We start from the raw sequence: 26,827 nt of genomic DNA, 5'->3' as shown, positions 1-26,827 counted from the left end.
CTGAAGGACTTATGATCCACTTCCAGAGAATGGAGTGTGAGTGCAGACTGAAACAGCATTTTTTGGCAACATGGCTAATATAGAAATATTTTCCCTATCTAAGTGATATCCCATTTCTTGCCTTCACAATGCATGGGGAAAGGATGGAAGGGAGAGAATTCAGAGCAAAAGTTTTTTTTAATGTTAAGAACAAATAAGAAAATATCTGAATAAGTAAATAAAGAGAACCAACCTGGGATTGATACTGACATGAGAGGTATTGGGGAGAACTGTGACGGTATATGAAACAGAAGACATCAACATTTTTTAAAAAATAATGCTCAGGGGCAGCTAGGTGGCACCATGGATAGAGCACCAGCCCTGGAGTCAGGAGGCCCCAAGTTCAAATCCAGCCTCAGACACTTAACAATTACCTAGCTGTGTGACGTTGGGCAAGTCACTTGACTCCATTGCCTTAAATAAAAATTTAGAAAAATTTAAAAAAAGAATGCTCAGGGGAAGTTAGGTGGCACCATGGATAGAGCACTGGCCCTGGAATCAGGAGGAGCTGAATTCAAATCTGGTCTCAGATACTTAATAATTAGCTGTGTGACCTTGGACCAGTCACTTAACTTCATTGAATGCTATGAAATCATTATTGATTGGAAAAATGCACATTAAAGCAACTATGAGGTATCACCTGCTCCCACCAGATTGGCTATCTTGGCAAAAAAAAGGAAAATGACAACTTCCAGAAAGGCTTTGGGACAACAGATTCTTTAGTGTACTGTTGGTAGAGCTGTGTCTAATCTGACTGTTCTGGAAAGCAATTGGGAGCTATGCTTTAAAAAAAAATCTATTAAATTGTGCCTACGCTTTAATCCAATAATATCACCCCAGTCTATGCCAAAGAAAAAGGAAACACACCTGTTTGTACAAAAAAAAAAATCCCAATTTATATTATCGCTTTTCATGGTGCCAAAGAATTGAAAAGTGAAGCCTGTCATTTGGAGAATAGTTGAACAAATTATGGCACATATAGGCAATGATGGAATGCTCCTGTGCTATAAGAAATGGGGGGGGCAGGGGGGATGGTTTCAGAAAATCCTGGGAAGACTTTTATGACCTGACACAAAATGAAGTGGTCAGAACCAGAATGATTTATACAAAATAACAATATTGTAAAGACTAAGTAGGATGGCTAGGTGGGGCCATAGTGGATAGAATGAAGGGCCTGGAGTAAGACAGACTCATCTACCTGAGTTCAAATTTGGTTTCAGACCCTTACTAGCTGCGTGGCCCTGGGCAAGTCACTGTTTGACTCAGTTTCCTGGTTTATAAAATGACCTAGAGAAGGAAATGGCAATCGAATTTGATACTCCAGTATCTTTGCCAAGAAAACCCCAAATGGAATCATAAAATGTCAAATGCAACAATTAAACAAAAAAATAGACTAGGTAATTCTGATTGACATGATCAAGCACAATTTGAAAAGACACATGATGAAACATGTCACCTGTCTCCAGATGAGACATGATGGTGTGAGGACAAACTGAAGCATACTTTTTTTTTGGACATGGCTACTATAGTAATTTGTTTTTTGAATGATGTTCCATATTTGTATCAGGTTGCTTTTCCTGCCTTCTCAATAGGTGGGGGAAGAGGGTAGAGAATTTAAAACTAAAACTAAAATAAAATTTTAAAAAATTAATAACTTTGAAAAAATTAATTTAAGGGGGCAGCTAGGTGGCGCAGTGGATAGGGAATTGGCCCTGGAGTCAGGAGAACCTGAGTTCAAATGTCCTCAGACACTTAATAATTAATTACCTAGCTGTGTAGCCTTGGACAAGTCACTTAACTCCATTGTCTTACAAAAAAATCTAAAAAAAAAAAAAAGGAAAAAATTCATTTAAGAAAGACATTCAACCTCCAGACTCCAGGAATTTTTCCTGGCTTTCCTTCATATTTGCCTCCTGGGTTCCTTCAAGTCCCAGCTAAAATACCATAGGAAACATTTCCCCATCCTCTAATTCTGGGTCCTTCCCTGTGCTGATAGCTCCAATTGATATCGTCTAAACCTCGTTTTGTACATTAGTTTTCACGGAGTGTCATCCTTGGAGAGTGGGGCCTTCACCTTTTTGTAAATTCTTGGAGCCTGGCACATAGTGGGTCATAATATTAACTTTCTCCCTTTTGCTACATCCTGCTAGGCTCATTGCTGCCTATTATCTTATTACAGAAAGCACTGGACCCCATTGGCTGCTCCTTGAAATTCTGGGGGTGACAGACAGATGGTCTAGGTTGGCCAAGATGCTTCCATCTGGAAGCTTCCCCAGGTAGGACTGAAAGGGGTCTGGCCTCCACAGGAACCTCTCCTGCTAAGAGGAGGGCCCGGGGCGGCTAGGTGGGGTAGTAGTGGATAAAGCACCGGCCCTGGAGTCAGGAGTACCTGGGTTCAAATCCGGTCTCAGACACTTAATAATTGCCTAGCTGTGTAGCCTTGGGCGAGCCACTTAACCCCGTTTGCCTTGCAAAAACCTCAAAACAAAACAAAAAAACAAAAGAGGAGGGCCCTAGTAGCAAGAAAACAAGCCTTCATCCCGGCAGGACTCGATTACTAAAAATAAATATTTATGTATGCAGGCAGGGATGATGGAGTCAGGGGTCTTTCAGCATCATGGTCCCTTCCACTGCAAAGGATGAAGGACTGGAAAGAGGCTGTCAATGGCTTTGCAGAATTCTCCAAGCCAGTTCCTCCCCAGCCTCAATGAACTGTTTTTTCTCTTCCTTTGCTTCTAGCAGCACCCTACTGTGTGAATAGCCTCGGCCCTGGTCCAGACAGCCTGGTGCTGCTTTCTCTGGCTCCCTCAGTTACTAATCTAGTCCTCCTGAGAGCCCCCAGAACATCTGGCTGAGGGTCTCTATAAAGCCCCAAAGCTGCCCCCAGAGGTGCCCAGGGGGCATGGATGAAAGGGGCAAAGCAGGGCTACAAGCCACTTCTTTTCCAGGCATTTTAATTAGCAAAAGAAAATAATTACAAAAGGAAGAAATCAAAAAGCTCATGCGGCCGGGGGGGAGGGGGAGGAAGAGACACGAAGGACAATCAGACGCCACATATTTACAGGGCAGGCCAGTGGCTTGGCTTTGTACAGAAAATGTCTATACTTTGGGGCAGTGTACAGAATCGATTCCAGAATAAGGCACGGCCTCTAGAAGATGACAAGCCTTTTTCCTGGCCCAGGCGGCCAGGCCTCCTCTCTTTCCCCTCTGCTTCTACTCAAGCCCGGGTGGCACCAACCCAGGACCCACTTCTAGGGATGGGGAGGTGGCACCAGGTAAACCTTTGTTATTGCTTTGCAGGGTGCAGAGAGGAGGAGGGCTGCCTGGCATGGATTGGGATGTGGAGGAAGGCCCAGAACCAGCATCTGGCAATCTCAATTCCTTGATTTTACAGATGAGGAAACTGAGGCCCTCCCATTCCAGGGCTCCTTCCACTGAAGCCCAGACGGCAGTGGAAAGCTTGAAGTCAGGGCCCTTGTTACCGCCTTCCAGACTGTTAAGAGGCCCCATGCCCACCTTACAAATAGGGGATCCCCAGGTGACAGGCCTAGGGAAAGGGGAGGACTGGGGGCCATGGCCCCTGGCACAGAACTAGCCATCCTCGAGCAGGAAGAATATTTACAGGGGTAAAAATGAAATAAATAGGCCAAGTCAGGGCTTGGGGGAGGGGGGGAGTTATAAATACAGATCGAGGAAAGATTCAACACCTACCATCAGCACACACAGAGGGGGCAGGGCAGAGAGCAGAGCTTAGAGGGAAGTGGGAAAATTAGGGGTCCATCCTGGGGGTATTGATGCTGTTGGCCATGGGGGGGGGCCTGACTTAATAGTATTGGCCCCCACCCCCCCTCACAAAAGAAAGGCACTAAATAAAGACCCTCCCCTCCATGAGCCCCTCCCCTCTTGGTTTCTCTTGGGGGAGACCCAGCTTGGCTCCCTTTTCTACCTCTATGGGGGGGTGTGGGGAAGCCCATCAATCTGTATTTTTCTCCTGGTGGTAGGTGGAGATAAAGGCTCCCCTCACCCCTGGGGGGAGGCAGAGAAGGGGGGATGAGTTGGGGGGGTGGGGAGGGGATAAGGAGGATGGGCTTGGAGGGGAGGAAACAGAGAGGAGAGGCTGGGCTGCTGGGCTGCTGGGTGCTCCTCCCAGCTCCTCGGTCCTCAGCTGTTACTGGACACCAGGCTGATGACCTGCTCCAACTTGAGGCGAAGCTTCTGCTTCCGGCAGCCGACATCTCGGTCCAGGGCGGTGAGGATCTGTGGGCCAGAGTGGGTTGGGTGAGGGATGGCCTGGAGGGTTTTGCCATTTACCTTTCCTTCTCCTCCATTCCAGGCCTTCTGAACTCTACCACCTCCCTGGTCTTCTCCTAGGTGCCCTTGTTCCTGCGAGCCCCTCCCACTCACCATCACTATATGCCTCCTGAGCCAGGACTCAAAATCTTCCTAATGAACACACCTTCTTCCCATATCCTCCTCCTCTGGCCTTCAAGCCATCAGGGCTGAGGAGCCTCCCACACGAACGCCTGCCTGCCCACATCGGCAGTGTGAGGGAGATGGCTTGGGGTGGGGGTGGGGGTGAAGAAGACTCGGTAGCTTGGGTCTCCCTGTCCTGACCCAGGCACCAAGCCTGGTATACAACCAAGTCCCTCCAGCTTCTGCCATCCCTCTACCAAGGCCTAGCTCAGAAACACATACGCCAATCATCACCCTATAATGCAGCTTAGGCTCAGGAGATCCAAGATGAGCAGGTCACAATGAAAATGTGGGGAGCAGTTAGATAGCTCAGTAGACAGAGCACCGGCCCTGGAATCAGGAGGACCTAAGCTCAAATCTGGTCTCAGACACTTAATAATCACCTAGCTGTGTGACCTTGGACAAGTCATTTAACTCCATTGCCTGGCAAAAATTTAAAAAACTCATTGAGTTCTCAACTATGAGAAGACAGAGCTCAAGAAGTAAACAATGGGAGATGGTGCGGGGAGGTGGGCAAGGGCAGTGAAGAGTATCCCACCTCTTCCCTATATTTGTTGATGTAGAAATAGAGTTCACTGAGGGCACTGAGGGTGTTGAAGTCATTGGCGTGGAGACGGGACTGTTCCACGAGGTAGGCATCCATATCTTGGTCGCTGATTGCTGCCATCTTTGAGATATCTCTATAGTACCTGTCAGGGTGGAGGTCATGAAGGGAGGGAAAGGGGGACTTTCCTGGGGCAGTCCTCCAAATCCCTTCCCATGTGTAAGCCCCTACCATCCTTCTGTCTGCTCTCAAGGGCCCCTCTGTTACAAAGCAGAACACCCTCCTCCAAACCCTCCTAGTGGGCCTACATCAGCCTCCACATAGTGTTGTTCACACAGTTCTCTCTGTTCCAATCTTGCCTGGATTTCGAGGCTCACAACAGGCCTCGCTCCTCTCTCTACAGTCTCTGCCCCTCAATGAATGATGGGAGATGTTGCTTTGCAATGTTAGGTTTCCATTTGATCTCCACCAGACAAGAGATTCCCCAAGCAAGGCCAGGAGTGCAAACAAGAGGTGCTCAATAAACTGGAATTGTTTCCCTCCCTATGCCATTCTTCCTTCCCCTAGAGGCTGGGGGGGTGGGGGGGGAGAGGAAGCTAAAGCAACATGAGCACCTCCTTCCCTGGGTCCCCACTGCCCCAATGTGTAGTCTACACCAGTGCCCACCTCTCCACCCAGGTCTTGTAGTTGGGGATATCCTTGGCATAGAGGAGCTTGTTGGAGGGCGAATCCTTGCCCAGCCGGTGCTCTGAGGTGGAGCACGAGTCCATGAACGTCTGTGCCACCACCGAGAGGCAGGCATCTGTGATACTGTTCTTGTGAATGTCGAACACAAACTGTGGGTTCTTGAGGACGTTCACCCAGAAGCGAAGCGGGAGGCTGATGGGGAGTTTCCAAGGATTCCAGTGAGGGCAGTGCCTCCCCAATTCTCCCCCTTCCCTGCCCCCAGCAGCCATGTGGCTCCCAGTTGGCTCTCCAGGTTGACCACCTCCCGACTCACCTCTTCAAGCCTTAGCGCAGATGCTGGGCTTTTGGGGAGAGGGATTAAGGGTTTCAGTTGTTTCAAGTGTAGGAGGAGGGCAGGAGAATTCGAATCAACACTATGAGGTTGATTTCAAAATGGACCTTAAAGCCCTTCCTTCAGCTCTGGCCAAGGCAACCTTCTCTCTAGCCCTTATGCAGACTAGGCTTATTTCCTGCCTCCAAGCCTTTGCCTGTACCAATTCCCCACTCTCATCTCCTCTGAAAAACCTTCAGGGCTAAGTCATGGAATGCTGCTAAGAACTGCCATGTCCATTCAATTTCAATCTAGATGCAAACCCAGTGTTGGGAACCCACCAAGGATATAAGCCATCAGGCTGCCCCAAGGACCCTGAGCATCCTGAACCCCAGGAGCTCTGCCATCTCCTGGAAGAGCAGGAGCAGCGAGCAGGCAAAGAGTACCATGTGGGACTTGGCTCACATCTGTCCCCTCTCCCAACCACCCCCAGGGAGGATTGGAAGCCAGGGGCTGCAGGACAGGCAGGTACCAATTGCTTTTCCAAGTGTGTCGCACATCGGGGTCAGCGATCTGCTGCCGGTCAGCCTGCTCATCCAGGAAGTCGAACATGTACTTGATGGCGAGAGGCAGGGCAGAGCCCCGGTGGGCAGTGCTGAACACTGTCTCAAAGAGGTCATCTACAAACTTCTGCAGGGTACCCTAGGGAGAACAGCACATGACATATGCCCACAAGGGAAGGCCCCCAGGGAGCAGGGGCCCCAGCAAAGACCTTAAGTTGACCTCATCCAAAGGCCCAGACAGAGGCAGGGGCTTGTCTGGGGTCAAACAGAAGTCAGAGATTGGGCCCTCGCTACCCTACCACTAGCACTATTTTTGCACAGTATTCTTGAAAAGGGAGGCTCCAGACAGCAATATGCTCAAGTGACATGCCCACAGACATCCACTATGGAGCCAAAGATGGGCTGGAAGCAGCTCCTCTTCGAGGCCCGGGGCCTTGGATGAGAAAATCCAAGCCATGCTGAGAAGAAACAACAGCTCATTTCCAGTACTATTCCGCCTGCCCTTGATCCCCTCGGATACACAGGGATGACCTCTTTTGGATGCCTCTGGGGAGGCTGGTGACCCTTGGAAGGGATTGTTTGGGGGGCTACAGCTTTGAAAATTTGACCGGAGGGGGGACAGCTTCAATCTTAGGCCCAAAGAAGAACATCAGTACAAAGACATACTATGGCAACTGAGGAAACATAAGTCATCAATGAGGACCATCGGCAGGACAAAGGGAAGGAATCTGAAGTGGATCAAATCCCAGCCAGTGGAATGAGGGCAGCCCCAGGTGGACCTCATAGCACCTGTCTGGTGCCCACCCTACCTCCAGGCAGTGGGGCCTCACCTTAGTTGCCAGCAGCCGAGTTAGGTAGATCTCAGATACCATCTTGCTGCCCCGGTCGCCCTCCCTGTGGTCAGCATGGTCATGGTTTTTGACCAGATGCCACAGCTTTGTTCCTGTCTCCTGGTCAGGGGTGATCATGGGTGCCCTAGAGCGGAGACTGTCTGGACTACTGGAGGTGCGGAGTAGGCTTTCTGTAGGGGAGTGGGGCAGCAGTGAGGCCTTCAGAGTGGGCCTTAGGGTCACCCCGTCTTCCTAGGAAAACATGCCTGTGCCCATAGAGACATCTTTGGGCTTGACATCACCTTCTGCTCCAAATCTGGTCTCTTTTTAGCTCTTAAAGCTTGGGGAACATGCCATCTACTTTTGTTCTCTCTCAAAAAAGCCAAATCAAATCTGAAAATACCTGTGGTCAGGCCACAGTCCCCTCGAGGGGTCAACCAGGCCTCAGTCCCCTCCAGTGGCCAGGCCTTTATCTTAGAAAGGAAGGGAAATCGAGTCAGGCACTTTCTCCAACACTAGGTTTGAATGGTGAACTCGGAAGGCTCAGGTCCCACAGATCTCTTCCTGCTCCATTTGTCTGCCGTGTACAATCCATCTCTTCCTCTCTCTGTCTCTCTCCCTCCCTTCCCTGACCGTCTCCTTCTCCCTCCATCTGTCCCCCACTCTTCCTCTCCTTCCCATCTTCCCCCAATCGAGGCCTCAGAGGCCAAAGGCCAGCTCTGTCACTTGACAGCTGCCTGGGGAGAGGGACATTTGACAGAGAAGGCCCTGCTCACCATAACGGCTGAGAGAACGAGTGAAGGTGAAGGAGTTGGCAATGTTGTAGGCAGACACTTGCTTGGGCACCAGCGCCACCGAGGAGCCATCTGTCACCTGGGAAAGGAGCACAAGGAGGATCAGAGACCCAGAGCTAGAGGGGCCCCTTGGAGGAAGGCCAGTGCCACCCCCTCCTTTTACATGAGAGAACTGAGACCAGGGAAGGGAAGTGACTTGCCCAAGGTCACATACAAGCAGTCAGGGGAAGGAGGGTCTGAAGCCATATCCTTTGACCCTTGAACGCTAGCAGAGGGAAAGAGGAGCCTGGGTTCATAAAGGAAGGAGTCAGGATGGATGTAGGAAAGCAAAGGGGCACAAAGCCGGGCAGCAAGAAACAGTCCACACCTGGTAATGTGCCAAGGAGTTGAGTCTCTTCCAGTCACACTCAATCTTGGTAGTAACATCCTCATCCTGCAGAATGATTCGGGTCACCCGCCCCTGACGCCACTCTAGGGGGATGAGGGACACAGAGGAATGGAGGAGACTGAGGAGAGCTCAGCCTACGACCTCGGGGCATACCAGAGCCCCTCCCCAGCCTCCCAAATCTGCGAGATCAGCTGGATGACAGATGAGGAAACTGAGGCCACAAGGGGAGTGATCTGGATTCTCTTTTTTGTGATGGCCACTGTACCAAGCACTCTCCAAATACTATGCTACTGGATTCTCAGCACAGCCCTGGGAGGGGCAGGGGGTGGAGGGGCAGAGGGCTGGGTCAAGGACAGTAGCTACCTAAGTCCATGTCATCTGCCTTGGGGCGCTGGGAGTAGGGGATGCCCTTGTACACGGTGTCCAGCAGCTTGTCCTTGGCCTGAGTGATGGTGTCACAGTTCAGGACTTTCACGGGGACCTCGACGTTGCCCTCACTCTCAGGACATACACAATGCAGTGTCTGGGGAGGAAGGAGGAAGGTGGCAGGAGGGGGCTCAGCCTTCTGGAAGCTGCCCATGATTGCCCCTTTCCTCTCCATGCCTCCCCCCCCATCCCCACCCCCCAATGGCTCTGGCCCTCTCCAGCATCTTTTTTTAAAAAATTTGATTTATTGAAGGCAATGGGGCTAAATGACTTGCCCAAGGTCACATAGCTAGGTAATTATGAAGTGTCTGAGATGGAATTTGAACTCAGATCCTCCTGACTCCAGGACCGGTGCTCTGTCCACTATGCCACCCAGGTTTCCCCCCTCACCAGCATCTTGTAGTCAATCTGCTGGCGGATGAGCTTGTCCTCACTCAGGGAGTAGCGGGCTTCCCCTGTGATGGCATCGATGGGACCCTTCTCCATTTGCTGCTTGATGGCACAGAAGAGCATGAAGAGAGGCTCCCCCGCACACTCCTGGGCCAGGAGAAGGCTCAGTGAATGCCATGGACAAAAGTCCGAGCAGCTCCCTTCCCCCAGAGCCCCAGGCCCTCAGAGTGACACTCACCTTCAGGAAGCGGTGCAGCAGGAAGGTGAACCAGTTGGTCAGCATCTTTTCTGCCACCGACTCTGTCCTAGAAGAACACCAGGAGGCAAAGAGAAAGGAGCACTCACTTGTGGACAGGGTCCGAGACCAGGGCAGCCGGGAATCCCACCCACAAACGAAGCGTCTGCAAGAGACCTCCAGATAGGGGCGAAGGGAACCACCCAGCCATTCATGCGCTGAGCTGAAGACACACAGGTGGAAAGGTGAGGGAGGTGGGGGGCAGGTGGAGGGGGCGCTTACCTCCGCAGCAGCAGTTTGGGGTGATTCTTGCTCTCCAGGTTCTTCTCAATGAGGTCAGCAAGCAGTTGCTTGAGCAGGCCAGTGGCATAGTCCATTCGACCCTGCAGCGCTACCATGGTGAGGGAGGCCACGTTGCCTCGGTCACGCATGGAGAAGCTCCTCTGGGCCTCCAGGGTGTGGATGAAGGTCAGCACAAAGGCACGGCTGTGCAGCAGCTGCCCAAATAGGTGGAGTGCTTTCTCCATGTTGGGAGGGGTCTGAGAAAAATGGCAGGGAAACAGAATGGGAGTGGGGGGTGGGCAGAATTGTAGTGGGAGAGACAAAAGGAAACAAAAAAAGGATGGAGGAAGGGGAGAGAAGGGAACCAAAGGGCAGGACTGGAGTAGAGGGCGAGAGAAGGGGACCAAAGGGCTGGACTGGAATGGAGGGCACAGAAGGGAACCAAAGGGTAGGATTGGGGGGGGGGGCAGATAGGATCTCAGTGATTTGCCCCAGGGCTGACTCACATCCAACTCTTTGAGCACAGGGTGCTCTTCAATTCCAGGGAATAAGACTCGCATGGCGTAGGTTTTATAATCAAGAAAGGGGATCTTGACTCCATCCATATTATTGGTCAGTTCATTGATATCTGTCTGAAGCTCAGCAAAGGCTAGGGTAAAAGAAGACAGAAATGGGAAAGGGTCCAAAGAGATCCAACCAATGAGGAGGAGAAGAGGAGACAAGACAATGGCTGAGGCTGGGTCCAGTGATATCACTCCCTCCTTCCCCACAGTACCAGCCTTTCCCACAGGGGCCTAGGGTGGTTACCTTCCTTGCACTCCAAGGCCACCCGTGACTCCAGGTTGTCCATCTGTAACTGTAGTCGCTTGAGGGTACGGTCAGCATCCCGAGTCTTGCGCTTGTAGGCGATGAGGACGGCCCCGATGGCAAGAAGCAGAAGCCCACCACCTGCTCCCAGGCCAGCCATGGCTGGGAGGGTCAGCGCCCGATCTGCATAGATGTGCAGAGTCCCTGGCCAGAACTCCAGGCCCCCGACCAGGATCTGCCCGAGAAAAGCAGGGCATATGGGGCCTGGCTGGATTCCAGGGCCCTTCCTTCATGCTTGATCAAGATTTGGCTTCTTCCTTCCCCCCACCCCCCTCCCCTGCCCCCCTGCCCCCTGCCCCCACCATGACAGGCTGCTTGCCAGTCTGGGTTGGCGAATCGCAGAGAAGCTGAGTGTCAGAAACGGTGAGTGCACATGGCTGGCCCCCAATCAGCACGGTGTAGTTGAGCCGGGAGCTGCCCGACGCCACGGGGATGAGGTTCTTGCCCTATGGACAGCAAGGGGAGACAGAGACAGGCCAGAGTCACGCTTGGGTGCCCTGGTTGGGCCCATGGCAGCCCAGCGCCCTGGCTCCCTAGCTCTTGCCATGATCCCACCACCTTGAGAATGATATGGGAGCCTGGCTTGATGTCCAAGATGCCAGTGGGGCCCAGGGACTCAAAGCTGGGGTTGGGATAGTAGGTGAAGGCTGAGCGTCCCAGGGTCCGAGTGGCCTGTACATGATCCAGCAGGAAGCCAAACTCATCTGGATGCTCTCCTTCTGAGGGCGGGTGAGGATGTCCATAGTAGATGCCAGGCGCCTTGCAGAGCATCACAGTGTCGTTGAGCACTCGGCAGGTCTGTGGGGGATGGGGGAGGAAAAGGTGAATGGGGAAGGGGAGGGGATGGAGATCAGGAGAAGGCAGAGGCGGGCCCATCCAACTCACATTAATTGTCTCAATGCCACGGTACTTGGCTCGAACTCGGGGCTCCTGGACTGTCAGCAGGTGGGTTCCAGTTACAGTGATGGTGGTACTACCGCTGTAGCGGATAGGAAGGGAAGGAAGAGAGCTGAGGCCACCACCTGGCCTTCCCAGGCCAAGTCTTCCCTGGGGCTTTTAGGTGGAGGACACAGGAAGGTTCCCACAGGTCATGAGTTGGGAAGAAAATGGCTGCTCACTTAAAGATGCTCCAGGCTGGCTCTAGGAGGGTGATGGTAGGATCCTGGGTGTAGGTGTAGAGCACAGCCGGGTTGGAGATGTTGGCCCGGTCAATGCGGACGGTGATGGAGGTTTGACCAGGGCCCAGGCTGGAGCTGGGGGAGATGCACAGAATCTCCTTGGCGCTTCTCCTAGGGAGAGAGGGAATGGGGTAGGCTCAGGGAAAGTCAGACTCTCCCCAACAATCCCTCTTCCCTGTGCTGAAGAGTCCCACATGTCTGTGTCTCCCCTGCCTATGTGATATCCCACCAGCTTCCAAACTCCATGCATTCACTCTGGCCTATTCCCAGGTTCCTTATTGCTGCCCTCTCACGTTCATCCTTATGGTCAAGTGTTTAACTGACACATTTGGAGCTGCCTTGCCCTTCTCTGTTCTCAGAACCATGGCCCCAGGATAGGCCTTGATTGATTTCAATGACTCAACCCCCCACCCCCCACTTCCCCTTTCCCCTTTCCCCTTACAGTAACTGTCTCCTAGAATCAACTATAACCTCATGTTTGCCATCTGCCTTCCCAGGCTGCTCTTGCTCCCACTCCCGTGGCCACCATTCCAGGCCACCATCACCCAAGCTGACCCTCAGGTCTGACACACCTCTCTGTCCTTCCACCCACCTCTTTAGAATTTTCCAATTTCTCCCTGTTTGGCTCAGATACAGGAAGCCCTCTTTGACCCTAATGGCCTGCCCTGTTGCATTTATTGCTCTGTGTGCATGTTGTTGCCCAGTAAAGGGTGTAAACTCCCAGAGGGAAGAAGTGTGTCTCCTTTTCTTCAGGGCCCGGTACTTGGCTCACGGTCTGGCCCGGCTCCCTCCCCCATGCCCACCTCACAAACTGGCATTCTCTGTTCCTCACAGCCACAGCCACGCTGCTGCCTGCATCCAAATGGCTGCCGGAGATGGTGAGATGGGTGCCCCCAGAAGCTGGTCCCTGGCTGGGGCTCACTTGGTCAAAAGTTGGGGTCTGAAGTGGAAGGAGAGGTCCTGAGAAGGAAAAAGGTCTCTCCCTTCCAGCCAAGCTCACCCCCCCAAAGCATTCAGCACCCCCACTCTTTGAGGAAGAGAGAAAAGAAGGGAGGGAGGGAAGGATGGATGGAAGGAAGGATTTGTGAGGTACTGATAGTGTGCCAGGCAATATGGTTAGTTCTTTTCTGGGTCCAGTGGCCAGAAAGGAATCAGGTAGACTGGAGATGGCCCTGGATGCCAGGCAGTCAGGGTTAAGTGATTTACCCAAGGTCACACAGGTAGTAAGTGTCAGAGGCTAGATTCAAACTCCTATCCTCCTGACCCTAAGGCCAGTGCTCTATCTGCTACCTCACCCTGTTTGACTCAGTTTCTTTATCTGTAAAATGATCTAGAGAAAGAAATGGCAAACTACTCCATATGGATCATTTTTTAAAAAAGGGGAAAAGACCCATGTGTACAAAAGCATTTCTCGTGGCTCTTTACGTGGTGGTAAAGAATTGGAAATTGAAGGGATGCCCATGCATTGGGGAATGGCCGAAAAAAACCATGAATGTGATAAAACACAGGTTCTGTGGGTAATCGTGAAAGACTCGGAACATCAGAAAATCCAAGAAAGACTGGCCTGAACAGACATCAAGTGAGGTGAGCTGAGCTAGAAGAACACTGTAACAATGAGCACCCAGGTTGACCTCGTTCATTTCAGCAGTGCAACAAAGACAATTCTAAAGGGTTTGGGATGGAAAGAACTGGAATCAGAATGCAGACCAAAGCAGGCTAGCTTCCATTGTGACCCTCTGTTTTACACTTTAGGGGGTTTTCTTCTTTTTCCTATTTTTTTTCCCCTTTTATAATAAGACTCACATAGAAGGAGGTCTAACACACTTATACATGTATTATCTATATCAGATTACTCCCTAGCAAGGGGAGAAAGAAAAACAGGGAACTGAAAATCTGAAAAAAAAAAAATGAATGCCAAAATCTATCTTGTATGTAGTTGGAAAAATGAATAAATCACTATTTTAAAAAATACGTTTATCTCATACGAGCCTGCCGAGCAATTTGGGAAGTTAAGTCCTTTTATCTTCCCCATTTGGGGAAAAAAGAAACTGAGGCAAGCAGTGGTGAAGTGAATTTAAGTTTCTGAGGCTAGATGTAAACTTGCCTAGAGGCCCAAGAAGTAGCTGCCTTAAAGGGGAGAAGGCAGGGGCCAGGAAAGGTTTCATTCTGGGGAGACCAAAGCAGGGGCATACCACAAAGGTGTACAGCTGCTCTGACTGGGTCCGGTAGTCAGCAGAGCAGTCACCCACACACAGCTCCACAGGGCCTGGCAGCGGGCTGGGCACCAGAGACTCCTCCATCTCACACACTATCCTGACAAACAAGACAGGGCAGTCAGTGACTGCAAGTGAGTGGATGGGTGGGTGGGTGCACACACTGAAGACACCAGGGACTGGGCTGCCTTTGTGGGGGGGGGGGAGCAAAGCAGAAGGGAAGGTGCCTGTATCTGTGTCCAGATCAGGAACAGAGAGGGTGCTGGGCTGGGGGCTGACCCTGGGGAAGCGCTTACCGCTCGGCACTGATATATGCAGCAGGGATGGAGTTGCAGCGAACACCAGCTACTCGGACACCAACTTCATGGTACGTCAGGCCTAGATTCTCTCCCAGCACGGTCACCTGCGTCCCCCCTTCCTTGGGGCCCTTCAAAGGGTAGATCTGTGGGACACAGAGGCAAAGCAAGGTGTGTGTGAGCTCCGCCAGCCCGAGAGAGAAGGGAGGCCGAGGATGCAGGCTGACCTTGGTGACACGGGGATGGCTGCAGCGTGGGTTTCTCTTGCTCGGGTGCATCCAGTTGCCCTTTGGTGCGGGACAGTGTGCCCGCAATTGGCACTTCTTCTCCGAGATGCACCAGCCACAATCGAAGCGGGGATCAGCCTTCAGACACAAACCACAGCTCTCCCTCTGTGCCCAACACTTGTAGAGCAAGCCTGCAGGGAAACAGCCAGTGAGGCTCTGAGTGGTCCTGCCAGAGGATCCCGGACAAGTTTGGGGCCGAGAGGAGGCTGTGAGTCCAGCTGAAAGAAGGAGGCCTTTCCAGGGGCTCAGAGCAAGATCTCAAAGAAAGACAAAGAACTGTTCTCACCTTTGAAGTTGTCTGGCTTGTCAATATAGAAGTCACCGTCCCAGACCACCGAAAAATCTAACGCCACGGCTCCCTGAGTGTCGCCTTCATAGGCATACTGAGAAGAGTTACCATGGAGACGGGACAGGGTTATCAAAGGGACGGGGATCCTAGCTCACTGGGAAAGAGAGGGGGAGGGAGCCCCAACCCCTGAGCACTCCCCTCCTCCACAGCTCCACAGGGTTAAGAGGTTAAGTGGCATGGCTGGGCCTCTCGAGGTTTGTCTACCCAGAGAGAAGCTCTCAGGATTTCCATGGCAACAGAAGCCTAGCATGAGTCTTCTTCCTGAGCAATCCTGTCCCACCTCCCATTCCTCCTGGCTGTTTGACTTAACTACACACTTACACAGACACAGACACACACTCGCCATGCCATCTCCCTCTCCCTCTTTGTGTCACATATACATCGAAGCAGGCCATCTAGTGACCCCCTTCCCCCTGGATCTATGCTGCTCCTGGCCCACGGCAGGGAATGCATTTCCACCCAGGCCTCCTCTGCCCCACTCACTGAGGTGTTCTGGCACTGGACACTGCTGCTGTTGAAGCGGATGGCAGGCACCCTCTGCTGCCTTCCCTGGATGCGAAACACACACTCATAGTTCTTCTGGCCTGACTGGGGTTGAGGCAGGTTCTTGGCCCGGAGTGTGAGAGGCTGGACCACACCTACTGGGATCAAGATCTCCCCGCTGGGTAGAATCTCTGGACAGCCCTAAGGAAGAGGAGGAGGAGGAGGACACATACATACAACAGTAGCTTAGTCCCTCCTTCCCCACCACCCAGAAGCAGCAGCCACCCCATGGAGGCTAATGTGTAGCAGTGGAAGGGGGCGGAGCCCTAGGGTAGAGGCCCAGCTGGCCTCATGGATCCCTGGGAGGGCAGTGGGCCAAAGCAATGGAGGAAGTTGAGGGTCCCCAGGGCCTCATCCTAAGGAGCTCAGCTGGTTTCCATACCAGCCTGAAATCACTCCCATCCCAGAGAGAAAAAAAAGACAAGATTTGGGCGGTGGCTCTGACCAAATACCCCCTACTCCCTCTGGGTGCTCCCTCCCAGCTGCTTCCTCTGCCGCGTGTGCGCAGAGACACATGGGTGAGCACATGGACCCACACTTGGGCAGGGGCCCAGTTTGCTCCCCCCCAGGCTAGGGTCATATCTATCCTAGAGGACAGGATTACTGAGCCAGGATGAGATGACGAAGGACAGTCCACCTCTCAGGGCCTAGAAGACCCACCCCACTGGGGTTTGAAGTCACATGCCCACGGGAATGACGTCAGATCACAAGGCCAGGCCCAGACCACAGCTGGGCTTGTCTCACGGGGTGGCAGAGGATGCTCAGAGCAAACCCCCCCCCCAAGGGCAGCCAGAAGCTCTGAGAGAATCCAGACACAGAGCTACTTGTGGGAGAAGCTCTAGCCTGACTGGCCTTGAGGCACAGCCAGGCACAGGGCAGGGAGAGGGGTGGCTGGCATTGCACCTCTCACCTCGGTAGTGTTGACCCGGCCCTCCTGAAAAGAGCACTCCTTCGCGTTGTCTGTACACATGTGGCGATACTTGCACCAGTGACAGGGGTAGGGGCTACTGACACATGACAAGCACCTGAGCAAGGAAATGAGGAGGTTGGGGGGGGAGGCACCAAGAGGGGCCATGAGGCAGCACTGGATCCCAAGCTGCCCCAACCCTTACATCAGACAGCAGTGGTGAGGTTCAAGGAGCCGGGGGGGGGGGTGTCAGGAGTCACCTGAAAGCACTGCCCTAAAAGAACAGTCCTGGAGGGCAGGAGGCAAGGCTTAGGGGCCCAGGGAGGGAGTCCTGCTTATGTGGGCCTACTATGTATGCCTGGGACTTGCCACCCAGGAGTTGCAGGATCTCAATGACCTTCCAATTCCAAACCGAGCCAGAAAGAAACCTAAACTATGACATCCCTAGCAGATCCTCCCAAAAGCTCAGGGGGAAGGCAGAGGCTATGAGCATCCCCATAAGAGGGGAGGAAACTGAGGACGAGCTGGAGTCCACCTTGGGTCTTCCCACCTGCAGGCCCAATGCAAAAGCGCTTGGCAGAACTGACCAGTCGAGTCCCTTCACTTTACAGATGGGCCAAGTGAGGCCCAAAGAAGCCGGAGAAGGGCTGTCCCCTTCACCTCGGGAGTTCTGCCAGTTCTTCAGACACCTGGAGGGAGCTGAGGCTAGGCCCCCAAGCAGGATTACCTCGGTGAAGATGGGAAGGGGGAAGGCAAGTCAACAACTTTTTTTTTTTGCAAGCCAATGGGGTTAAATGACTTGCCCAAGGTCACACAGCCAGGTAATTATGAAGTGTCTGAGGCCAGATTTGAAGTCAGATCTTCCCGACTCCAGGACCAGGACTCTATCCACTGTACCACCTGGAAGCCCCAAGTCAATGACTCTTAACAAATGGTGCCAACTATCTCTACAAGTCATCAGAAAAAAACCAAAACCCAAGACTCCCATTTCAGGACCCTGGGACGGACATGGGCTGGCCCAGGAAGCCAGTCAGATGGCAGGTCCCTCCTGGTTCCAAAGCAAAAGCCCCTAAGGAGAACTAACTTGAGAGGTGAACTTGCCTCAACTTCCCCTGCAACCATGTGAGTCCCCAACCCATCCTACAGCCATCCTATCTCTCCCCCAACCCTGACCCTCAGAGTCTTCTACATAGTGGCTTCTGAGGCCTCTTCCAGCCCTAGATCTAAGATCATATATGTGTCTCTGTGTATGTGAGAGGCAGAGACCTTGGATCAGTCCCTTTCTCTCTTTGCTAAGGCCCTGGGCTGGCCAAGTTGGGGGCACCATGCAGCTCAACCTCCAGTGGGGGGGAGGGGAGGTGTGGGGGCAGAAGGACTCACGACTGGAAGGTGCTGCAGTTGTAGAAGACAAAATCGGCCTGGGCGAACCTCAAGCCAGTCTCCTTGGAGTGGAGATAGAGCTGAACAGTGGAGGTGGCGCCTGTGGGCAGGGGCGGGGCAGCCGGTAAGCTGGGCAAGCCACCCATGAGGCTCTGGCCACGGCCCCCGCCTGTGCCCACTTACCACGCCCACGGGTGATGGCGGGGATGTCCCGCAAAGAGGGGGAGAGGCATTGTAGCTGCCCCGGGGCCAACAGGGATGCCTCATTCTCAGCCATGGCCTCAAAGGAACAGCTCACTCCCCCTGTCAGATCAGGAACATTCTGGACCCATAGAGTCACCTGGAGGGGGTGGGGTGGAGGGGGAGAGATGGGAGACTCAGGGAAGCCCTAGGGGCCAGCCCCTAGGCCCTCCCACCACCATCCTCTCCCTCACCTGCACCTCAGGCACAGTGACAGACAGATTGCCGGGCTGGATGGACACCCGGACACACTCGCTGAGCACCACGGTGAACCGGTGTGGCTCCCAGGCCCTAGGGCACTCCCCTTCCCGACAGCATCTGAGGGTGTGCGGGGGTTGGGGGTGAACACGGCCTCAGACACCCAGGCCCGGCCGGGGCCCTCTGAGACCTCTCGGTGGTGTGCCCCAGCCTGGGCCGTATACTGGCTGGGGGTGGGGTGGGGGGCAGACCACCAAAGAAAACGAACCAGACTCTGCCCTGGGCAGCCTGGGGAGGGAAGAGGTGGAGCGAGAGTGGCCCCAGCAACCACCACTCCCCCAGAGGCCAGAGGAGCACACAAGCGTCATCAGGGGATGGGAGTTTCCGCTCCTTAGGTGGAGTGGAGGCCTGGGGATAGGAGGAGAAGCCAGGCCTGTCCTAGGGTCTGGAGGGAGAGATAAAAAGGCAAGCCACCAGGGAGGGGGGGAGAGGGGGCAAAGCACAGGCTCCCTGAAACATTGCCAACTTTTCAGGGCTGGCCTCCCTCTCCTGTCACGTGCCCCAGGCTACAGGCAACCTGATCTCGGAGGTGGCGTGGAGGAAGCATGATGAAAAATGAGCCAAATGTGGTGGGGGGGGGAGGCAGGAGGCCAGAAGGTCAATCTACTGGCAGCAGGACCCTGGATCTATTGACCTCAGTTTCCTCAACTGCCCAAATGAGTTCATCCCAGGTTCAGATGAGCTGAAATTTCTAAGTTGCTCAACAGAGGTCCCCCAAGTGATGGGGTGAGGGGGCACCAGGTGAGGGGGTTCCTTATTTCCTGCTCATGCTGCTTATCTGAGACTTCACTCCCCACTCAGGCCCAGGCCTCCCTCCAGAAAGGTGCCCATCAGCACGGGCATGGATGGATGGGTAGGGTCCCTTGTCACCCCGGCTACGTCACCCCCCTGGTTCTTCCTCTACTTTCTTAGGGGGCTGATCTCCCAGCCAGCCCTGCTCAGCCTGGGGGGGAGCGGGGAGAGGGGGGAGAGGAATCCACTTTGTCTTTAGATCCCAAGAGGGCATACACCACCATTGGATGTGGAAAGACAGAAATGGGATATCTTTGGGAATACCTGGGCCCCAGGCAAGAGGGCAAGAACAGCCCCCGGCCGCCATCCCTGAGGGAGTCCCCTGCAAAGCTCCCCAGGAGCAGACCCCAGCTGTGTCTGCCCTACTTCCAAGAAGGACCCCGGGCGACTTCCTTGGAAGAGGATGGGCCATTCACTTAATATCAGAGGGAGGCAGACAGCAAAGCCAACCCTGCCAGCCAGTGCCGGGCACTTCAGGGCCAGGGGAGAGAGGACCCCCTGCCCCTGCCTGGCTTCCTCTGTTCTCACCACCTTTCTGGCCCCCAGAGCCCAAGGAGGAGCCCAGACGCTCCAGAGGAATGGGGGGGAAGCAGGCCCTGTCCCAACAACCCCGCCTGGCCATCCTTTGCCAGCTTACTTGTTGTGAAGAACACACCAGCCACAGTGGGGATCCCCAGAGCCCAGGCATGCCCCACAGTGACGATACTGCTCACACGTCTCCACGGGGACCTGGCTCACCTAGGGAGCAGAGAGGGGGGTGTCAGTCGTGCCGGCCCCAGGTTGTGCCAGGCCCTGGCCACCGGCCCCTTCCCCACTGGGCACCTGCTTGTCACTCAGGAGGTAGATGTACTGATGGTCCGGGCTGAAGAGGAGATCTCGGAGAATGGGCCTGCCCTCTGCCACAGGAACTGTCTCGTAGAGATGGGCATCGTGGATGCCATCCACACGAACCTAGGCCAGGCAAGCAAGGGACGGGCCTTGGCTGAAGGGCCTGTGGCTCTCTGCCCCCATGGGCTCTGCTCAGCTTGTTGCCCTTGCTGACCCCCTCTCCCCTCCCCATCACACTCCACATGGTAGGGGGGTAGAAGAAAGAAGCCTCTGGGGGCTAGGACAGTCAGCAAAGGTGAGGCAGGCAGGCCATGCCAGGCCCGGGTGCTGCCCAAGCCCATTGACTAAGCCACAGAGCCAGTGCTGGGGAGACTTTCCGCCGCTCCCTCCCCACCCCTCCCCGGCAATGGCCCTGGGACAAGAAATACTCAAAGACATCCCAGAATCCTTAGGAGGAGAAGAAAAAGACAAAGGTGTCCCACTGGCCCAGGGTGGGGGTGGGGAGGCAAAAGGGCCCAGCTTGGTGGAAGGGGAGGGGTTTAGGGGGCTCAGGGAAGGGCTGACTGAGGTCTCCTGCTTCTTCCCATAAGCCTGGAGCTGAATCTCCCAGGATTCCTCCATTCACCCCCCCGCCCCATGCAATGAAACCTTCCAAGTCCTAGAAGTCCCCACTTTGAAAAGGGGATGTGGAACTGGTACAGAGAGGAAGGAACAGAGAGCCAAGTAAGGCCAAGAAGGCCCAAAAGTGATGGGGGGGGGGGGGGAAGGCTAAGTCAGGGACCAGAGCAGTCAACTAGCCCGTCTTTTGGCTACCTCCCATCCATCCCCAGGAGCCAGAAGCAGGTTGGGAGAGGGAATAGAGGGAAGGAGCCTTGGGCAAGGAGAGGGTGAACCACCCCCCCCCAAACCCTCTCCTAAGAGGCTTCCCCAGTCAGCTTCCCACCTGAACCTGCTGGAAGCCAAGTTGGGGGGGGGGGGCAAAGAACAGATCAAGGGCACACACAGAGTGTCGCTACCAGCTCCGGGCCTGTATGGAGTCTCCCCTTGGTCTCCTTACTCCCTGACTCTCTCTTTCCTCCCAGCAACTTCACAGTCACCCTCTGGCTCCCAGCTACTGCCACCACACTCCTCCCTCACTCCGGATCCTTCCCTGGCTCCCCATTGGCTACAAGATAAAAACTCCACTCTTCACTGGGGTTCGAGAGGCCTTCCCCTACTGCTTAGCCTCTCTGTTCATTTTTCTCCCAAGCCTTCCCTATCTTTGGGGCTGGCCCATTCCTGGTGCTCCTGGGACCCCACTCTCTGATCTCACGTTGGGGCTCGTCTCTTTGGCCACTAAAGCTAGGGCATTTCAAGCCCAATCTCAGATAGTTCTCCCTGTTCCCCACCCCCCCCCAACCAGTGGGCCTAAAGCAGAAGGGAGCCCTCAAGCCCCACCTTCTTGAGGTTGCCGTTGCGGGTACCAATGAAGACGACTGAATGCTGGCGGTAGGTGTAAGCAGCCACACTGGCCATCCCGTCTGAGCGGTCCTCGAGCAGGGGCAGCCCTTCTATCACCTGCAGTCCGCCCAAGGGCTGGTTCAGGACTAGGCCGCAGAAGTTCCCATTTATCTGCATGGGCTGGGGGGGGGAAGGAGCCAGGAAGTTGGCCTTCCTGTGGACCCTGGCCAGGATGAAGTGAGGCGCCACTCTCCACTGCCAGCCCATGACTGCCTCCTGTGCATTCTGGGCTGCAACAGGGGTGGGGGGGTTGAGGGAAACAGGCCTGGTACTCACTGTATTGATGCAGGGAAGTTCCTTATTCAGCAGCCAGGGCAGAGAGAGCTTGCCTTCTCCACGGTAGCAGGACTGGATGCGCCGGCGGATGTGACTATTGATATCTCTGAGCGTGAAGAGGCAGAGGAGTGTCTGGCGGGGTGGGCTGGCCCGGTTCTTCTGGCCCTGAGAGAAGATGGTAAAGAGCACGTCCTCATCCTCCGACAGTCCCAGGGTCTGAGCTAGTTGGGGGCCGGGCTTAGCCAGGTGGGCACTCTGGACCAGACGGAACTCCACGCCCTCTCTGGAACAGCCGATGGGAAACTCCACGTAGGAGTAGAACTCTGAATCCCCGGCACACATACGCACGATCTTGGAGGTAAAAAACTTCTCGCCAGCCGCGTCCAAGAGAGTCTGCTGGGTATCAAGTTGCAGGGTCAGGAAATAAACAAATGACTCGCTCCCAAAGCCGTACACATAGTAAATGTCGAAGGCTGGATACAGCGACAGGGTGTCGGAGGGGATCTTGATCTGGGAGGATACAAATTCATCCTGGTACACCTGAGGTGGTAAAGGGAAAGAAAGGAGAGAAGGGAAATGAGGAGAAGGGGGAAGATGGGGGAGGGCCTGCTCCAGCCTCATGCCACCCGAGAGGTGAAAGGGCCTCCTGTTCAACAAAGAAACCGAGGCCCGGGGACTTGCCCAGCAAATGGCCCAACAGGGAGGAGAACCCAAGCCTCTGACTCCCAGGGTCACAGGCAACTCACCTTTTGGAAAAGTTGGGGCTGTTAAGGAAATAAATATTTCAGAGGGAGACTGCCGAGAGAGGACCCAGGGGGATGAAAGGGGGCTTTCGGAATCAGGATCCAAGACGGTCACCTTGCCAAATTGGGAGCCAAGGACAGGGAGAGATACTGAACGGGGAGCACTCCCCAGCCTTGAAAGAATGGATGCCCCGAGGGGACAGGGGTTAGAAGAGGCCAAAGGGTAAATCTGAAGGCCTCATGCTGGGCAGATGCCATGCATGTCCGACAGCCACCCACGAGGCTGAGCACTTTGCTCAGCCTGATGCCCATCCAAGCAGAAAGGAAACAGGCCAAGCCTTGGCTGACTTGGTGGGGGATGCTCGATGTAGCGTTGCTGCTGTTGCTGAGTTCCTGTGGACCAACTGTCTGGGGGGGAAGGGGTTCTTGGCAAAGGGACTGGCTGGAAGGACTTGCCATTCCTTCTTCAGGGTGATGCAGGCAGGGGTTAAGTGCCTTGCCCAGGGTCAGCCAGCTGGTGCCCGAGGTTCAATCTGATCTCGGACTCCAGTTCCCGACCACTTGGTCGCCTACTGGGGTGGGGGTCCACCCTTGACTCTGGGTCCCTCGTTCAACCCAGTCTATGATTCCATACATGGGGGCACATTCACGGTACAGGGAGTTGGGGAAGGAGTCCCCACCCAGTCTCAGCAGAGCCCAGTCTGTCCTGACCACCTTGGCCCTGGACCCTTTCCTGATCTTGGCCTCTTAGCCCCCGGGAGAGAGCCAGAAGATTCTCTAGCTTCGCTTCCCCGCAACTTCTGATCACCAGCAGTTACCCCTCACCCATCCCCACTGAGGGCAGGGAGGTCCGCCTCAACCACCACCCCATTGTCCCCCACCACAATGCCACCCACCAGGCTGAACATGTCGGCGCTGTCCTCGTCTCGGATGAGCTTTCGGGAGCTGAGGGTGGGGAAGTATTCTGACTTGCCATCAATGGCTGTGCCGATGAACAGTTTGCTGGGCTCTGATCCCTGCTCCACAATGACCCCGGCCATGGTGTCTGGCTCCTGGGCCCCCGAAAGATAGTGTTCCTTGCGGTGATGTGGCTCACCCAGTTTGAAGAGGTCATCAAGGCGGAGAAACTGGCAAATACCCTGCCAGATGCTGCCACAGGCCACCAGGCGCCGACTGGCATAGTCGATGAGCAGCAGTTTGTTGATATTGTCGGTGGGGACCAAGTGGTGGGTGCAAACTCGCATGCTCGGAGGGGGATAGCAGCGGGCATTGTCTTCGATGGGGCCAGTGACGTGGGCCCGGAGCTCTGTGAGGTTGGGAGACAACTTGAAGACCCGGTTCACGGCCCCCACAAACACTTCCCCTGTTCCCCGGTGCACAGCCAAGTGGGTCAAGGTGGTGTCGGGTGCAGAGAAGGTGTGGAAAGGGCTCCCGGCCGAGAGGGTCTCCCGGGGAAAGGGCAAGAGCAGCAGCGACAGCAGCAGTGGCAGGAAGGGAGGTGAAGTCTTCGGCCACGGCCCTGCGGGGCCCCCGGAGGCCATGGCTGGGTCCCAGGTGAGCTTTGAGGCTAGGGGAGAGAGGAGAGGGAAGGGGAGGGGGGCGGGGGCGTCACCCTGTTGGATGTCACATGGCTGGACCTCCGGCCACTGGAGGGGCCTCCCTCCGCAGGTCCCTACCCGTCACACGCTCGGTCCTGTGCCACATGCCAAATTAGAGGGAGGGAGAGAACAAAGGCAATGATACTCAGAGAGGATGGAGGCAGCCCAGTCACTGAGTGGGGGAGTGGGCTGAGCAGGCTTCTGGCCACAGAGCTGGCTGTGGAGAAAGCGGGAGTGCTGACCAGCCAGCCAGCCAGCCAGCCAGTCAGGCGACTGGCCGGAGGAGCTGTGAATCACCCTCGGGCTCCCCGGGAATAGGCTGGTGAGGTAGCTCATTACCACAGCAGGCCCCAGGGGAGGGAAGATCGAGGAGAGGAAGGCCACACCCAAGGGGTCCCCATCTGTCTACAGAGCCCTGCTGGCCCCAGCCAGTCCCAGGTGGGACGAGTGCCATGCCAGCCTGGCCTCCCCAGCTCCAGCCCTGCCTGGGATGCATCAGGTGGGGAGGATGGAGCCATTGGGCACCATGTCCCCTGAGCTACTGTGCTCCCTTCCTCTTTTGCTGCTTCTGGGGCTGGCCAGCTCCTGTGGGGTGGGGGTGGGGGGGAGCTGGCTTGGAGTAGAGCTCAAGCCCCTGGCCCTCCTTCATATTCAGCTCCTGGAGGGTGGAGCCAAGATGGAGCCATCAGCCTCCAGCTCGTAAGCCCCCTTTTCTACCCCAGGCTTCATGTCCCCAATGAGGTTGCTGGGATGGCTCGCCGAGCCAGCCGAGGTCCCCTGCTCCCTGGAGGCTGCAGCCCCACTTGACCATCTCCCCACCTGCAGCCTTCACAGGCAAATACGAAGCAGAGGGGGGAGGGGGACCTGCCTTCCTTGAGCCACAGCGCAGCGGGTCAGTAAATCTCACACACACGCACACGGACACACACACACAAACACACATACTGAGACATACACCCACAGACACACATACTAAGACATAGACACACAGACACATACAGACACCCACATACAGACATACAGACACACAGAGACAGACACCCACATACAAAGACATACAGATACATACACATACTGAGACATACACACACATGGAGACAGATACCCACAGACACATAGAGATATACATACACACACAGAGATACCCACAGACACACACACACAGAGATACCCACCTCCCAAGATCTACCCAACTCTGGTGCTAGCTAGAGACACAAGCAGCTAGGATGACTGAGCCATGCCAACACACAGCCTCCTGGACAGTCAGCAAGACAGATGGGCAGCAGGAACATGGATACCTTGAGCCCCTACCTCCAGATTGGAGGGTTGTAGGAAGGGAGGCCCAGCAGCCCTGATTTAGGGGGTACTAAGACATAAATCACTTTAAATTACCCCCCAAGCTGTGTGTAATGGGAAGGAGCCAGGGAGGTAGGGTGCTCCCCCCCTCCCTAAAATCTCAAGCTCCTTATCCCTAATGAGTGGGAGTGGGCACCCTCCTCTCTTACCCTGGGTGGCCATCATGACCATTGAGTGGGCTGACCATGGGGAGAGCTGGCAGGCTGCTCATTGGGTCATTATGTTTGGGAGAGTCTGGGTGGGCACAGAGCTGGGGCAAAGCTTGAACCATGGCTGTGAGCGCCCCACAATCCATAGGGTCCCCTCCTTCTAGACCACACCCACTCCATGAGGCCCAATGATGGAGAAAACAGTGCCAGAAGCAGTGACCAGAGAGGAAGAAGCATTGAGCTGGTTTGCTCATCCCCTCTGTGGTCCAGGTGGGCAAAGGGCAAGGGAGGGAAGTGCCAAGGAGGCCCAAGAAGAGGTGGAAGGAGAAAAGGAGGAGGAGGAGGAGAAGGAAGATGATGAAGAAGATGGTGAAGAGGAAGGAGGAGGAGGAAGAAAGAAGGAAAAGAAGATGCAGAGGATGAAAATGAAGAGGAGGAGGAGGAGACAGAGGAGGCCAGAGTTCAAGCTGAAGAGAAAGTTGGGGGGGTTCTTGGGGAGGCTGAGCTCTTGGGGGGGGCTCCCTTCACTTTTCTCATCTGACAGCTCCCCTCTCCAGGGGAGGGGGAGCTCAGTTCCACCTGGCCCGGCCCCCCCCAGCAGAGAGCAACTCCCCAACTCAGCCCCTCCCCACATAAAGAGCCCCAGGCCCCCAACAGTCCAGCTTTTTTGTCCCCCCCCAAGGCCCTGGGGCCTACTCTGGGGGTCTCTGCTCCCCCTCCCTGCCCTCTCGGGGTGCCCGGGTCCCAACTGCTCAGCCCTCAAAGAACATCTCATGCAGTGGGGCGCAAACTGGGGCCGCACCCACCTCTCGCTCCCCACCCCCCCCCGCAGGAGGTAGACAGGTGACTGGGGACAGTGCGGTGGAGGCCCGGCCCCCCCCCCCAGGGCAGGGGATCCCCGTCTGCGGGGGTGAGTCACCTACCTGGAGCTGGAGGCGGCACCCCGGGCCCCCCCCAAGTACCGAGGCCCACAATAGGCGGGGGGAGGGGGCCCCCGGGCGCGAGCTAGGCCCGTAGGGGGGGGCGCGGGCGGCGGGGGAGGGGGGCGTGCCCTAGCGGCGGCGGCCCCCCCCCGGCCCAGGCTCCCCGCGGTAGCTCAGGCGGCC

At 55.1% G+C, this 26,827-nt stretch overlaps 1 protein-coding gene across 1 annotated transcript; it reads right to left on the bottom strand.

Annotated features, from left to right (window-relative positions):
* Positions 1–502: 502 nt before the first annotated feature.
* On the bottom strand, positions 503–26,827 carry PLXNA3 (plexin A3). Its single transcript, XM_074208707.1, has 33 exons — positions 26,645–26,827; positions 23,515–24,185; positions 21,876–22,415; positions 21,537–21,719; positions 20,094–20,222; positions 19,909–20,009; positions 18,416–18,539; positions 18,165–18,321; positions 17,982–18,081; positions 16,605–16,719; positions 15,635–15,835; positions 15,089–15,185; positions 14,743–14,933; positions 14,516–14,661; positions 14,199–14,319; positions 12,810–12,946; positions 11,947–12,117; positions 11,714–11,807; positions 11,387–11,626; positions 11,131–11,274; positions 10,769–11,003; positions 10,468–10,610; positions 9,962–10,218; positions 9,683–9,749; positions 9,445–9,591; positions 8,992–9,151; positions 8,608–8,711; positions 8,223–8,319; positions 7,447–7,637; positions 6,586–6,755; positions 5,723–5,935; positions 5,051–5,201; positions 503–4,296 (listed from the first exon to the last, which is right to left on the bottom strand). Exons 2-33 carry the CDS (start codon positions 24,157–24,159, stop codon positions 4,201–4,203), a joined length of 5,667 nt encoding a protein of 1,888 aa, XP_074064808.1. The 5' UTR covers positions 24,160–24,185; positions 26,645–26,827; the 3' UTR covers positions 503–4,200.

Source organism: Macrotis lagotis, chromosome X (genome assembly GCF_037893015.1).
Source record: "Macrotis lagotis isolate mMagLag1 chromosome X, bilby.v1.9.chrom.fasta, whole genome shotgun sequence".
NCBI classification, from domain to species: domain Eukaryota; kingdom Metazoa; phylum Chordata; class Mammalia; order Peramelemorphia; family Peramelidae; genus Macrotis; species Macrotis lagotis.
The sequence above is the reverse complement of the archived record's forward strand: the minus strand, read 5'-3'. Positions and strand labels throughout refer to the sequence as shown.

What these genes read in the sequence shown, in the direction of transcription:
- PLXNA3 (XM_074208707.1), bottom strand. Translation starts at nt 24,159, where the DNA reads ATGGCCTCCGGGGGCCCCGCAGGGCCGTGGCCGAAGACTTCACCTCCC. An exon ending in GCCATCCCCGTGTCACCAAG is followed by an intron (nt 14,662 to 14,742) that starts GTCAGCCTGCAT and finishes TGTGTCCCACAG; the next exon opens with ATCTACCCTTTGAAGGGCCC. An exon ending in TCGTTCTCTCAGCCGTTATG is followed by an intron (nt 7,638 to 8,222) that starts GTGAGCAGGGCC and finishes ACTCCCCTACAG; the next exon opens with AAAGCCTACTCCGCACCTCC.